General features: G+C 42.1%; 1 protein-coding gene across 9 annotated transcripts in view; it reads right to left on the reverse strand.

Annotated features, from left to right (window-relative positions):
* The window catches only part of nectin1b (nectin cell adhesion molecule 1b), a 146,519-nt gene that overhangs the window by 30,085 nt on the left and 100,456 nt on the right, over window positions 1-15,978 (reverse strand). For 6 of the 9 annotated variants that reach the window (XM_069533993.1, XM_069533997.1, XM_069534000.1 and 3 more), the window contains exons 6-7: window positions 1,780-1,927; window positions 78-148 (exon numbers count right to left, since the gene is read on the reverse strand). In XM_069533993.1, the coding sequence (XP_069390094.1) occupies window positions 78-148; window positions 1,780-1,927 (219 nt within the window). The remainder of the gene's footprint in view (window positions 1-77; window positions 149-1,779; window positions 1,928-15,978) is intronic. The other 3 variants (XM_069533994.1, XM_069533998.1, XM_069534001.1) reach the window with 1 other exon arrangement.

Below are 15,978 nucleotides of genomic sequence, written 5' to 3' on the forward strand. Positions count from 1 at the left end.
ACATGCAGGCAACAGAACAGAGGATCCAGGAGGACAGGGTTCAGCGGGGGATAGACTGGGGTCAGGTGCCTCTACTTTCCTTGTGGGGGACTCTGGCTTCTCTGGAGCCTGTGTCACACAACTATCAGCAACAGCAGCAACAGCAATGCTGAGGAAGGGGAGTGGGAAACAGAGAGCAGTTACTTTGGCATCAGACTGAGAGAGAAAGATAGATTAGCAGGGAGGGGGAAAGAGACAGAAAGCAATGGGAGAGTTGAGAGTCTCTGTGCTTCATTTGTCTTGAAAAGCATTCCTGAGAGGTGGAGGCAGTGTGGTTTCTGGATGTCTGCGAGCTCAGCGGTGGACCTGCGGGCGCTGCAGCGAGCCGGTCGTGCAGCAGTAGGAGTCGCTGAGGCCAATAACCCCGGCAGAGCATGTCGTCTGCTGCTTGATGTTAGCATCGCTGCTTTGAGTATGAAATCAATTCCCAAATTCTGGAGGTGGACCCCTGAAATATGTATTATAATCCCATCATGTGAGTTGATTAAAGGCTCATGTGCACCCTCAGCCAGATTCTGCACACCCCCAACCTCACTTGTTTTGGTCATATTCCCAGGGAGGATGATCGCCAACCTCTGCATCATTCCCATGGGTGTGTGGTTTGCATCTTGTATATCCAGTATACAGCCCCGAGCATAATGGAAACCCTGGCAACCATTGAGCTCTCTGTCGTGACCAGGTGTTTTAGACAAAGATGATTCTTAGGATTCAACTTGAACGCTGATTTCTCTCTCTGCTGAAAAGAGATTTCTTACTATTCTTCCTAAACAGACGGCAGAAACACTTTTATCACCTTTGCACAAAATTATATTTTAGATTTTCACCGCTCTGTAGCTTGTTGTTCTCTCAGCTGCATCATCTGCAACTTCTGTTTCCCCTTCTGTGTAGAGGCAGCAGCTGGTAATGTTCAGAACTGTCATGGCCCCTGGTTTGCAGGCAGAACAAAATTATCTGGCTGGCTTGAGAAGGGGTGGTACGGAGTAAATAATGCTGGAGGGACGCAGGGTCCCTGTATCTTCACCAGCAATCTGCCTGGGAAAGAAATCTGACTCATTCTAAAATGCATTCTGAACAGTGATTTCCAAATTAAACAACCTACAGATGTTGCTTTTGCAGGGTTCATACGATAAATACCTCAACTACTAAAAAAAATGGTGTCATTCGTCCAAGCCCAATCTCCGAATCTTTCTTTTGGTAGAAACTGTTTCAAATAAAATGAATAAGCAAATTTCTCAGAGTAACATTTAGTGACGGGCGGACCTTAGGATCTCCTGCATGCTCAACGATCTCCTGGAAAATCATCCTCACCTCCTGATGATATCGCACCAGAGGTGAAGCTTTCCCAGAAGAACTCATCGTCCTGTGATCAGTCCTGATTAAAACAACAGTGACTTAATGGGAAATGGGCTCGCTACAGCTCACATTACAATCAAGTAACCGCTTAATAGCTGCTGTTTTAATGATTATCATCTATTCTATCTGCCATTGATAACAAAGATAAACTCGCCCTTCTTTTACGTCTTGGTGCATTTGGATTGTATTTCATGCACTGACGTGTGAGAAAAGGAAGATCTTTGGTGTCAGAGAGAATGAGAGGGAGGTAACGACATGTTTGCAGTGTGTCTCTGAACAAACTGTCTCCCTGAAAAAAGGTTCCTCCCTCATGGGCTGACAAGAGCTCACACTTCATCTTACTACCAGCCCTTCTGCAATACTCTCTGGGAGAGGCGTGGTACTCACAGGTCATTGTCTGTCTCGGTGCGGGTCTTCTGTTGCCGCCGATGGACCATGACGACGGTAACGGCCACTCCGATGATGAGTCCGATGGCAACAACACCACCAAGGATCCCTATAACTCCACCTGGGGGCCCCTGTGCCATTGGCTTCTCTGCGGAGAGGAGGAGACATAACGTTGTCAGATTAGCTACTCTCTGAGTAATTGATGCTGCTGGGCTGAACTTAAAAAAGTCCAACGGCAGCCAAGACAAAAAAAGAAACTCCGCCAATGTCACAACTGAATGACGCCCTCAGGCAATATGAGCAATAAATCACACAGACTCTGGACATACTTCAGAAACTGGTTCAGAATATTTTAAAATGAAGCAGGAATTCATCCTTAAAAAGAAAAGAGAAAAGTTGATTTGGGTAAAAGGAAAATCATTGCAAGACATTTGATGTTTCATTTGCCAGCCTTGAGGGTCTCAGTCATAAAGCACATCCAGACACTATTTTCAGACACATATTTCTGGATGAAACCATTGTCCCGCCCACCCTGCCGCTGTGTGAATGCCTCACTGTTGTGGTCACTCAGCAGCTGCTGCATTTCTGATAGTTGCCTAAATTGGCTTGGCTTTGACAGTGAACCCACATGCACTCTTGAAAACATGACAGACCCATTATATTTTAAACTCCTTGCCAGCAGGGGATAAAAAAATTCAAAATACATTTTGGAGAATTAATGTGTTTGGTTCCCAAAGTATCTTTCTATGTTATTTTTCTCCACCTCACCTTATTGAGTTGAGAGAAAAACACGATTAGTCTACAGCTGTCATTTGGACTGACTTGTGAAGGAGACATTAAGGTCCAGTAAACAGTAAACATTGCAGATTGTGAATGTTACTCTCACTACTCTGACTCCAATGCTCCAGTTGTCCCTGTGTTCATAAAGCCAAGGTTATTAACTTTAATAACAGGACTGCAGTGGAAAAATAAAAAAAATTGACCGCTACATTTTTTAAGGATTTACAGAGTAACTGAAACTTTGTCTGCAGACCTTACCCCACCCTTTTTCTGGATTTAACCACACCACATTCTTCCCTTAACCAAGGTGCTTTCATTGCTTTAATCTAACACACACACTCTTGATGTGTTCACTGGTCTCTTAGTGGGACATTTGTGCTCCTGGTAGGTCCACCATCCACCCTCACCAACTCTGCTAGTTTAAAAAAATGCAACGCTTCGTACATTCAAAAAATATTTTGCATGTTGGAATACTGTGCATGTTGAAAAATGATACTAATCGTTTTGTACTGCATTAAAAAGAGATGCAAACAGTAGAAATGTCAGAAGATAAAGACCCTTAATGCAAATTGTTTTAGCTCGATATGTTTACTTTATCTTCTGGTTTTCTGATTTTCCACCTCTTGCTGAAATTAATTATTTTGTATTACAGGGGTCGGGGAACATCTGTGAGACAAAATTCAGAAATACAAAAAAAAAAAACAGAAATACAAAATAAAATCTCTTTTTTTTTTTTTTTTTTCTTGTAATGAAAGAAACAATATAGTTGTAGACTGAGATGTCATTCAGGTTGGTCCCATCTGGCTGTTTCCTTTCAGGTCACACATCAGGTGCAAGAAACACAAACAAAACTGCTTAAAGGTGTCATGGTGACTGTCAAAAAAAGAGAAGTAGATGAGAAACGTCACACTTTCCAAAAGAAACATACTTGTGTTTGATTTTTCTCGTTGGTGTAAAAAAGACAAACTTGTCTAGCCAACGTCCAAGGGCACAGTCGCACTGATGTAATCCAGTGTCATTGCAGCTGAAAACATGCAGCCCAACTGCATGAGTTGCAGGAACAAATGCTCTAAGATAAAGTTGATACTCTTTGGTGGAGTTTGTGTGAGCAGCTTTTACAAAAACACACGTTCTGATAATGACACAGAGACAAAGTAATAGCAAAGAAGGTGACACCTGTATTCTGTGTATTCATCTACTCTTTTGTGTTTCATCTAAGGAAGTATGTCAATTTTAAGTAAATTCTAGATTTATTATATTCTATTTCGATTGATTTGAATTGTTCGTATCTGTTTTATTGCTACTTCGCTCTATGTGCAATGCACTTGACATGCTGCTGTCACACAATAATTAAACTCTGATCTGAGATAAAACAACAAAAATAAACAAATACCATCCAACAAGCTATTTTTTGGTGTGACATCAGATATTTCGGTTATGTGTGATATATGTGATCAGTAATTTAAGACGACCCTCAAAGGATTTTATAGCAATTAAAATAGCCCTTGATAGGAAAATGGTTCCCAGCAGCATCAGAATATAATTAATCTGTTGTGAAGTAGATAAAAAGCTAAATCACTAGAGGTCTCATGATGTCAGGTGCTGGACAGTCTTCTATTTTCAGAACCTTTTTCCTTTTCGTTGCGGCAAACAGCACTTGCATCCATCTTCTTCGAGGAGAGCTGTTCAAGCTGTCCTTTTTAAGACGGGCCAGGGACCAATCAATGGCTGCAAGGCTGTTGTGATGGGATGCTGCAAATTCTCACCATCTTCCACTTTGAAAAGGAAAGCCTATCTGCCGCCCTCATGATGTCTCCATTATTATCTGGCCGTCCCTCCTGGCAGTGACAGAACAAGGCCTTGCTCCCAGGGGGGCTCTTCTCAACTGCCCCTGCCTGCTCGCTTGATTCACTGCCTGTAATGATGGACACAGAGGACAACTTCGCGTACGGCCACACAATAGCCGGCACGTCAGCGCACCTTGTAGCCAACGCTCGCTGCCTCAAAGTCTGTGATTACATATCATGCCCAGCAGTGTCCTGTCATGTCACAGATGTCGCTGCTGCCAAACTGAAGCAATGGTTGCTTTTATAACCACTTTACATTTCTTTCTTGTGATGCATTTCAATAAAAAAGGCGATGGAGCAGCTTTGTAGACTGTGATCTGGCTGCAGCATGACCACAGCTTTATAAACTAGAACTCCTACTGTTGTCTCATCGTGCTACATGGTGAATGGGCTGAATTTCATGGCCCTAATGCAAATGCCAGACACAATAGTCTGTTGTATAACAAACACAGGAGTGGACTGGATGAGAATGCCATTTCCCTGTTGTGGAGCCGTAGGCGCTTGGCACACAGGATTTAGACTGTCACCTCCCACCGCATAGGTAGGGTGAGTAATCCGGCTGAGAGCAACGACTCATTCTCATATATTGAGGGAGACTCATCAGAGAAAAATAATGATTGAAGATTTAGTTTTTTCATAGAATCCTAATCACGTTATGACGTGAAGTACAATGGAGTATTAGCCATATTGAAATAAAGTATATTATATTACAAGAATAAAGATATTTAGTTAAATCATTGAAAATAAATTTGTATTAATTAAAAAATATAATATTATGAGAGTCATGTGGTAATTGAGAAGAAAGTTTTAATATCACAAGTAAACAGTCATAATAATATAGGAATTCAACTGGGATTTTAATGAGAAGAAAGTCATAATATAACAAGTATAGGTTGTATTTTAACAATAACACAAAGTCTTAGTATTCCGAAAATTAAGTCGTATTTTAATGAGAAAAAGTTGTAATATTATAACAATAAAGAAAACGATCATTTATTTATGGAAACAAGCAGCAAAGGGAAGCTGTGCTTTTCGGATTCCACACCTAAATCCAGTGTCTCTGATTGAAGATTGTAATAATCAGAATATAAAGACTTTATTTTTATACATTTCTGATTTTTTTTACGTAATATTGCGATTTTATTCACCATTGAAACGGCTCTGATGCCCAATCGTACATTTTAAACTGTTGTGATGAGATTATTTTTGCGGCATGTTCCTGGTGCGATATGGCAGTGAATGTTGTGGAAGGTGAAACTGAATGATTAGCGAGCATGCACCATTACTCTCTCACTGCACAATAATGCTGAGCTGGGATCATTTTTATCACAAAAGAGAGAGCCACTCTGTACAGAAGCCAAGCCCCTTCACTGTCTGTGCAGCCAACAACACACCTTCAAATTCAATTAGAGCAGCTAAGATAGTTTATCATTGCACCAGATAGCTGGTGGCTAAATGACTCAATTACTACAGGGAGTGTGTTACAAAGGGCATGCATTGCTGGGAATTTGAAAAAAAGTAACAGAACAACAAAGGTCAATTCTATTTGGAGAAACAAAGCTGCAGTTTCTAACATTTCAATAACACACTGTTGGAATGTTAACTGCATCAATAAACCCAGAGGTTGTAGTTCAAATCACATGCCATGTGAGTAAAGAAGAAATGGAGCGTGACCAATAAAGTCACAAATATTTACGTATCACCTTCGATTGTGCTCTGCGTGCTAGTTTTTCTCTGACGCCTATGACTTACTCCTGTGAAAGCAAATCGCTTGGAAATCCCGACCACACTGCACACAATGGGCAGTGCTACACGAAGAGGGCTTTGTCTTTGGTGTAGAATAAAGAGAGCGGATTGCCAACAGTAACAGGCATGGGGGCTGAGCTACTGTATGCATGAAGTTCTCTGCAGAATTCAACAGTGCCAGTAGCAACAACAACACCAAAGGAGGGAAATCTGTCTCTCAACTCACTGCACATTAAAGAGAGGAACATACTAAGTTGTTAAAGCAGTAGACGATGATGTTCATGTGACGTAATGCCTTGCTTTTATTCAAGTATTCATACATATAGTCTGTAATGTCTTTTCTAGGAAAGATCAAGGAAATGATGTACTTTCTGCTCCACTTGGAGAGCTCAAGCAAAGGATCGGAACACATTTCATACGACGGCTGCAGAGAGCGTCATCTGGATATGTTACAGGAACAACAATTAAAGCAAAACATGACCTCCTTCAATTGAGGAGTCACCAAAATCAAGAAGGACGAGAACCCTGAACCATACCTGTAAAGTATAAAATCAATTAACCTCTCACCCCTTTGATTTTTCACAAGTGGAAAACCTGCATGAAAATGTGACCCAACTCTACTGAGTAAAGGCTGCTGTTCAAATATGTCTGGTAGCTGCCACTGAAAGATTGCTATTGATTTTCAATAAGTGTAAAGCACCCCTCCGTGCAGTGGCTCTCTCTCTGCTGTCAGTTCACCACTGTGGCACATTTGAGCTGACAGACTTGACCTTGGCTGTTTGTGGCTGCAGCTCCGTCTGAGGTGGCGGCAACCTTCATTCCTGTCACATCTACTCCCCAGTGTTCATTGAGCTGCACCAAATATATGAGCTGTTGTTGTTTTTTTCTGCCTCCCAGTACATCCAAACACAGAGCACAGTCACAGGCCTGCGCACAGTCCTCCTGCAGCTTTGATAGGCTTTGCGGCATTACTTTTACGTCAGCTGGAAGCCCACTGAGAATCAAATTTCCCTGACAATCCGTCAAGATGGCATCATCGGCTCAGTGCAACTCCTTCCCGGCAGGTTGTTCTGTTTGATGCAGCGCAGGCGTGCAGGCGTGCAGCCAGCCAGAGGCCTCAGGGGATTCAGGGGACACAGAGAATAGGTGCTTTGAATGTGATTATTTTCTCACTTATTCCTCAGGCAGAACCAACCAGAGTTTTATGCATGGTCCCAACATGGGCCGAATGCTATTTAGGGAAGATCTGGCAACATTTTTATGGTGCAAAAGAGACTGATCAGCCGAAGCTGCGACTCCTTTTTGAGTAAATGTAAAATGCATACAGAGCGGCAGAGCAATTCAGCAAATGGACCGTCCAAATGTGAGAAAACTGTGTAATCTGGAGCGTCAGCTGCACTCGATAGCCAAAACATGTGGGCTCTAGGGTTACCAGTCTCCCATAGAACATGTTAGTCACACATACCAGAACAGGAAGAGTTCAGGTGAGAGGCCAAAGGGTGAGCAATCTCCAGCTGGAGCTGGACATTGCCCACTCCAAATCCAATCTGTCACAGAGTGTGCGGCTACGCAGGATTTAAATGGAAACAGGTTTGTTTTCTGCAGATTACTGCCATGTACCTGCTGAGGCCTGGTGTGGTTCATCAAGCTCTGGCATGAGGAATTCACAGCTTTAATAATGTCTTTGAATGTACAGTCACCCATGGCAATCTGACAAGAGACAGTAAGTGTTTAGAGGAACTATAAGGCATCACAGTGATGGTATTAAGATGATATTTGTGCAGCGCTGCTTCGTAAAAATGTTCCAGTCGTACGTCTGATCGCAGTCCAAGAATGGATGTGGCTCCTGGCGCTCTCGCTCTCTCCCATCAGAAATTGTAATTGCTTTATCCTCCACAGGGGCCACAATACTTTCCAGCAAAACTGGGGAGTTTTCAAGTGGACAGATTGAGTGTCTGGCTCCTTACCCTTGCCAGCTCCATGCCACCAATGCAAGTCTGAGCCGGCCACCTGTTCTAATACCACAGTGACTGGTTTCCTTCCTCCGTGTTGCCAGTCGAGCGGCATAGTAAAACAGTCAAGGTGTCTAGTTGCTTTCACCTCTCTATTCATGAGTTGTACAGTTATGTGGATGTAAATGCCCGGACTGTTGCTAATTTATCTGGAGGAGATTTTTACACATTGGGTAAAGGCTGTAGGACCTAATAAGACAGAAATGTAATTTAATGTAGTTCATGGATTTGTATTTCTCACTGCCAACTCCGGGCAGCACATGCTGTTACGTCTCCCCCTCCCACCCCTGCTTGAGTTGGTAATCTCGTTAAAGTTCAATGTTTCCAGAGCTGTCTCCTCTGGGAGCCGGGGTTCCTGATGTCATCCTTTTTCCCGCAATAGTTTACCCTCTGGGGAGGTCTGCATCCTATTTCACCTAGATTCACACTGATGGTCTGTTTCTCAACCACCTCTCAGACCTGATGTGTCAAAACGGAGATATGGGCTGCAGGCGATGCAGAGGGGGGAAGGGGGATTGTTGTGTGTGCCTGCATGCGTGTGTGTGTGACTGGTCTACATCACTCCGCAGAGAGCAGCACTTCATTAAACACAAATTGTTAACACATGGGATGTGTTTATTAAGATGAAACCAAGCCCATTATGAAGCTAACTCTACTGGACCTGCTGGGCCTCGACAAAACACACCTGAGCCCCGAGGAAAATCAACAAAATAGTATTTTCTCGTTTTGTTTCATTTTAAAAGATATGTTCGTGCTCAAAACCAAGAGCTGGAGATCTCCATGTAACCACGCACACATCAGCAGGAAGTGTCTGGTGCACCACTGAGTCTGGCGGGGAAGACGACGTGGCGATGCGCATGCACCAAAGCCCCTGTCAGTGAATATGAGATTGCAGGCTGCCAGGCTGATGCTGATGCTGTCATGAGGTATTACCTCCCGTGACAGGCTACATAACAACAGTTCTAATTAAAGAATGATTGGAATGGGTGGACCACTGCCTCCTAATGGGGGAATAAACCGCAACATCCCTGCAGGAAGTGAATTGCACTCATTTATTAACTTCAGGAAGCCGGTAGCTGCTGTCAAGATGTAATAGCTTATTTTAAAAGCCATCCTGCCCATTAGCTTGTTCACTCTAGCACTTTAATTAGAAAAATATATATATAAACATACAGCAGCGTCATATACAGTCGATTGTCAGGCTGTTTGAAGTGTACAGAAAAACTGCTGCACTTTTCTTTGCCATGCATCACCACTAATCTGTAAACTGGCTTTGGCTCCGTAAAAAAGAGCTGGCCAAGCAGTGTTGGTGATAGAGCTCCCAGTCTGCTTCAGCAGGCGCTCCAGCCCTTTTCATGCCCCCGCTGAACTCCTCTATGTGTTGAATGTTAATTTATTGGCTGCTCCCGGCTCTGAACTGGAGGCGCTTATACAGATCCGTACCCTTGTCTCCACCTCCCCTACCTTCCTCTCCGAGTAAGCAAAATTACTTGTCTCCCTCTTGCTCATGAGGTCACAGCTGTAATTTTCTTTGCCTGGTTAAAAGCTGACAGAGTAACGGACCCAGTCACTCCGGATACGTTTGAGAGCGGGTTTTCAATTTATCAACACTTGGCCTAGTAAGCCTGAAAATCCCATCCCAAAGGCTGGCCCCCTTTTTCCTGCCTCTGCCGCTAAGCATACGTGTCATCTCAAACACCGGGCACACTCAAATGTATTCACTTAACCTCTGTGGGATAGAGTGTTAGATCTGAAATACAATATATTTATATTCCTGCACGGGACTGTTTGTGTTCTCACTGGAAAATTACCCATTGATTCCTACGTGCACGCTGGCAGACCTCAGGATTTCAGAGCAGAGAATATGAATTCACCCTTCAATATTCATTTGTTTTCTCTCCTGTCTGACATTTTCATTTTCTCTCAGGGATCTGTCATCAGCTGCTCATGCTGAGCATTTGATGATGTTATTATATGTTTGTTTTCACTCTTTGCATTTTGAAGTCACCATTTTATCAGATTTTATTAATTAAGCCCAATTAACCAGACAGTCTTAACACCTACAGTAAATAAGGCTACTTGTCATTCACAGCTTCATGTGACACTAATAAACATAAGGTCATCAGCTTCTCTATAAAGGTGTGAGGACGTCTGCATAATCTGCAGGTTCGGTCCATGAGATTCAACATATAAATCCTCCCTCCTTTTCAGAGGGTTTGACATTTTCGGTTTTATGTGCCATAAATTCGGATGCTCATAAGGCCACTGTTGGGACGCAGCTCACCCCTGAAGTGATAAAGAGAACAGAGCAAAAAATTAGAAATCTCAAATTTCAGCTGCAACTACAAGGAGATGACTCTATGTGCAAATCTGAGCAATGACGATCAGCGTATTTCATCTGGATGCCAAATAAAGAATCTGAATCTCCCCCATGAAGATTATGTTCTAATAACATCTGGGGATGAAGGATGCTTAATCACACACCTGACATTACGCTGATGCTCTTTATAACTCTGTTAAATGAATTGTTGACGGGGTTATTGTCGTCTACGCAGACACATAAAGTCATGGAGCTCATCACTCAGAATCATTGTCCAAATCTTAATTAGAAATCACCTAAATGTTGTGATGGATCACATGCACGCTCATCGCTCGATATGCTCACAGGCTTCATCAGAGGCTGGTGACAGTTGCCTCAGTGAACTCTCAGGCTGAGCGTCCATTATATTTCAGCTGTCTGAGAATCTCTCTGCTGCGTTTGGTACTTTAGGTTCAGTAAATCAGGAGAATTACTGTAGCCAAAGGTGAGATATATTTTTATTTCCGGGATATATATTCAATTACCTCCTTCAAGGAGGTTATTTGCATGTTTGTTCATAAGCAAGATTACGCATATTGAGTGGATGCACGATATGGATCAGGGAGGAACTGGTTAGAATTTGGTGTAGCTCCGGATCGGTGGGGGGACTTCCAGGAAGTTTCTTTAACTTTCATTAACACTTTTCCTTGATTTCTCAGAGAATAATAAATGGATCCTGAGGATTTAAAGCTGGTTTCATCAGGACACTGTCGGGCCTCGACGGAGGTGTGCACACTTTTTACTTCATTCAAGTTTGTCAATTACTGAACAGATTTCAACAAAACTTGTTGGAATGATGTAACATGGGGGAGAAAAAAAAAGAACCCATTACATTTTGGTTAATATATTACCTGCCCCTGCACCTGGATTTAATGGGTTGTTTCAATATATATTATAGATACAACATATATTTAATTTTCTCAACCTGTTAATTACTGTTGTTCTTTTTCTGCAGTATTATTCAGTATATGTATGTAGGATGATGTAGGTAAAGAAAAGATGATTATACAAAATGAATTCCACTTGTATGTTATGGATTGACAATTGCATGGCATGACTTCTTTCTTTTCAGGGAAATGACACAAAACAGACAAAGCTCCTTGGGAAACCACTCAAGAGATGACCATCTCGCAGATAACCATCTCGTCTGTCCTCAGCAGTTTAGAGCCGAGACAGAGGTGAACAAACATGTCCTCCAACATGGTGAGACCTGTTGGCTGATACAAAGTTGGAAAATCAGTGACATAAGCGTAAATGTGCACAGTTGGCGTTTCCTGAATTCTAAACAAAACGAATGTCTCATTTCTCAATATAGGAACAAAAATAGAATCCGCACAACAAGTCATAAAGGCTCTGGAGGCGGCACAAGAAATGAACTGCAGCATATTTCCTGGAATGATTCGTAGGCCGACTATAATCTAACATATTAATGATGTTGTACCAGAGGAACCCTCACTTCACCCCATTTATATTTATAGAATTCAAATTATCAGTTCTGTGCTAAGAAGCTTATTTCAATGCAGATTCAAAAATAGTGCATAAGGTTTTTCAGAGGACATATTGCTCTCTTAAAGAACAGCTTAATGAGTGGGGCTCGTTCATCCATTAGCTAACAAACATGTAAAGTAACCATAAGTGCGTTGTAAAAGACATTTGATTTGCTCAGTAGACAATGGTTTTACTCAGTCGTGATTAGAGCTAAATCGTTTCTGTGTGATTTCAGCCCAAATGTGGAAAACAAATCAACAGACTGATTAGTGGAAATAGCAAAGATAAAGTCAATACAGAAACTGATTAGATTAAACAAATATCACAGTAGTTCTCATCTGAACCCCTGTTTGTCTGGAGATGACTTTATGTGCTTTAACAATGCCAAGAACTCTATAAATTTCACAATTAGAACCAGATTAAATTGGTTTATAATGACTTACACAACAGATTTTAGCTGTTTGTCTGACACATGACGGAGAAATGAAATTCCAAAACCCTGATGCAAGTCGTGTCTTTCCAAACTACAAATTGACTACAAATAGAGAAAAGCAAAACAAATGAGGATTCTGGAAGATGTTCTTGGATTAGAACAAACATTTGTTGGATCAGAACTTTGTACAATTCAACTCTGTGTGAGTTAGAAGGAGGAACAAACTGAACATATGCTCTCTGCCAACAAAATCCACACATTCTTCACTGTTGCTGAATCAGTATGAGGCCTTAGATGACATCACATACTGGAGATTCAATCTGTTGGTGCTCACATTCTGTAAAAGAAACATCACTTCTCAGCTGGCAATTTTCAAAGAAAACAGAAGCTTTGCGACCTGTCCATGTTCATATGCATGGCAGTACATGGGAAGTCAATCAGTATGTGGTATATACTGTATAATGACTGCCAGTTAGTCAGTACAATTACACTGGTAGGTATAGCCTCCCTGCTGCTTTAAGAGGAGTGCAGATTCCACAGACTGGTACTAATGTGCACTTCATTGTGGTTTAGGGGAAAGCCAGGCTGCTGCAAGGACTCTGCAACTGGCTGTTTTCTACAGAGCTTGAGATTTCAGGCAAACACTTCAGTGGAAACATGATGCGGCACTCACATGGTAGGGGGAGCAATCGATGGGATGGATGAAATGCTTTCATCCTGGATTCTTCTCTCTCTCTCGCAGCGGAGGAAGCTAAAGAGAATAACACAGTATGGGTGCATACTGAATTTTCCAAGTGGAAATAAACCCCTTAAAATTCACACGGGGGGATTCGCTGGATCTCGACAATCCCTCCACCTCCACTGCTGAGAAAATACATTTGTGTCACCAATCTGTTATTGTCTCAGAATTGAAATCCACACATGAAGCTGAAATCTCTGCTTTGATATGAGAAACAGAACCGAAGTGTCTCTGACGGATAAGAATACTTGAGCGTAGACGGTTACAGTTGTTTAAAAACTGTGCTGACGCAGCAGAAAATGACCATGGGGACGACTGAGACCACCATCACCGCAAACTGTAGTTTTATGGCCATTACACCCAAAGAGGAGGAGAACTATTTGAGATTTCTGCCATGAAGGTCAGCCCCAGAGTCAAAAAAACATTGAGCAATCTCAACAGAGCAATTACGTCTCCCTTTGTTCTACACTTAAAATGAGGTGGTATCTAAAAAAAATTGAAGAATCCATAAAGCTGAGTATTTTGTTTCAGATATTTTCCCTGTGAAGCAAGAGCATGAAAGTATTTTGGGATTATTTTAACTGCCGGCTGCATTTTTCTGCTGAGATTGATTTCTTTAAGGGCAGTGGGCTAATATACAAACCTGACCCGCCCATTGAAGTCTGACTCAGGGTTTAAAGTTAAAAGACAGAGGAGTGTCCTCCTTTAGACGGACAGAAGCAGCCTTAACTCAGATCTGCTTCAGACCATGTAACAGGGGTGACCATTGTGATTCTGCACGCATAGCATCTTCCCCCCTCACCCCAGCCGAGTGCAGCTCTGCTCCGAGCACTCGCTGCTCAGACAGACACCAGAGTTTCAAAGGAATTTCATCGAGCGGCTGAAGCTTCTTACTCTCACTGCTAAATACTGCCAGGGAATCTGCCGTGGTCACTGAAAATTATCTGCGGTGGGAAATCTGCGAGGGCGTAGGGGGGGAGAGGAAGAAGAAGAAGACTCTCCAAAGAGATTAAGGCTGTGCAAGTCTTTGGGAACAAAAGCAGGGCACTCAAAGCGAAATGTTTTCTACATCCCTGTGGCAATTACCTCCGGCTGAGAAGCGCATAGCAGTGTTCGGATTTGTCATTGTTTTGATAGAAATGCAGCTCCCTTTCAAAAATATGCACGGACACACACACAAGGAGTTTGGAAAAATAATCTCTCCCTCTGTGCAGGACAGTGAAATGACACCAGGTTTAAACATTTACACATTAGCCTCCATTTTGGGCTCTGTTTGTTGCTTTTGGAAACAACTCAGTTGTGGTAAAATGAAAGAGAGGGAAAAAAGAAGATGTCAATATGACCCAGTAAAAACACTTTTTTTTGTATCTTTAACAACCCAGGAAACACACACACAGATGTGCACACACACACACACACAGTTTCTCCCAGAATCCAAAGCAAACACATCTAACCTTAACCCTACCTTGACGGCAGTGGCACAGTTCGAGACTGAGTGAAGATTCAGCCGTGTGATGATCCTACACATCACAGCTTCATATTTCATTTGAAGGAGAAGGAAGATTTTTTTTTGTATCCCCTGATCCCCGTGCAGATTAAACAAAAATGTGCTTCTTGATGACGCGGTGTATATTTCAGTTGTCTGGGCTTTAAACTCCTGCTACGTTTTGAATCACAACATTGTTGGTTTGACAACTGAAAACATGGTATTTAGAGGAAAAATGCATAAATTAGATGCAACGAAACACCTCAGGGACCGAAGACAAAGGCTGAACTCAAAGCCAACACAGACAGAGGAGCCTTGCTTTTTGTGCTGGTCTGTAAAGTCTCACAACTTGTTATGCCTCAACATTGCATTAATTACAGATCAGACTGTTGCCACCGACCATCACAGTGCACTGTGAGAGGAGATGATAACCACCGACTGCAAAGTGAATCTTTTGACTGGTTATCACGTGGGAATGAAGGGAATTGCTCTGGAGACTAGTCGCTAAATGGTCCCATCCACAAAGTGCTACCATGTGGAGGTTCTGCAGCGCCATTTACAACCAAATGTCTCTTTGTTCGGTTTCACTGGAGCTGCAACAGTGTAATTTCAAGGAGGATTGGAAGCGAAGACCCCGGTGGGCAAATTGTTTCAAAAACCAGATGCACAGACCGACTATTCAGCCTACATGAATATTTGGTTTGGTGAAGTTTCCAACTAGTTTTAGTGGCTCTATGAATAGTATTGTTGGACATGGGGGAACAGTTTCTCCTTTTTAAACATCACCAGGTTTTACAGGACTAAATATCATAGTGAGCAGATAAAGTGCAGTTGCAATTTCAGAGTCAAATTGATACCCATTAAAACTACTAGTCTAAAGAAAATTGAAAGGTATACATAGGTTTATTAATCAGAGTGAATATGCTAAAAAAGGCAATTAACTTCACTTTTAAGTGTGTAGCTGATATATTGTTCCACAATTACCCTACATCTTAAAGTTTCTTTGCATTATTGGCTGAGTCCATGTTAAACTTGTATGAAATTAGGCTAAATTAAACCAGATTTTTCTGGTGGCTCTATATTTGTAAATTATCCGTTTTTCCACGAATAATTTTGCAGTTGTGAGTTTTCCCCTCACGTATCAACTGTACAGGTGTTAACTGTAGTTAGCTTACATTATATCAAATAAGTGCACAAGCTGAAACATTTTCCACTCACATGGACAGGTCTTCCCCTGGAGTTGCACCGACTCGGGTAAAGTTTCATCAGTTTGTGTCAATTTCTATAACAATTTTCCTGCCTCCAAAAT

The sequence above is a fragment of the Paralichthys olivaceus genome, chromosome 11, assembly GCF_024713975.1.
Source record: "Paralichthys olivaceus isolate ysfri-2021 chromosome 11, ASM2471397v2, whole genome shotgun sequence".
NCBI classification, from domain to species: domain Eukaryota; kingdom Metazoa; phylum Chordata; class Actinopteri; order Pleuronectiformes; family Paralichthyidae; genus Paralichthys; species Paralichthys olivaceus.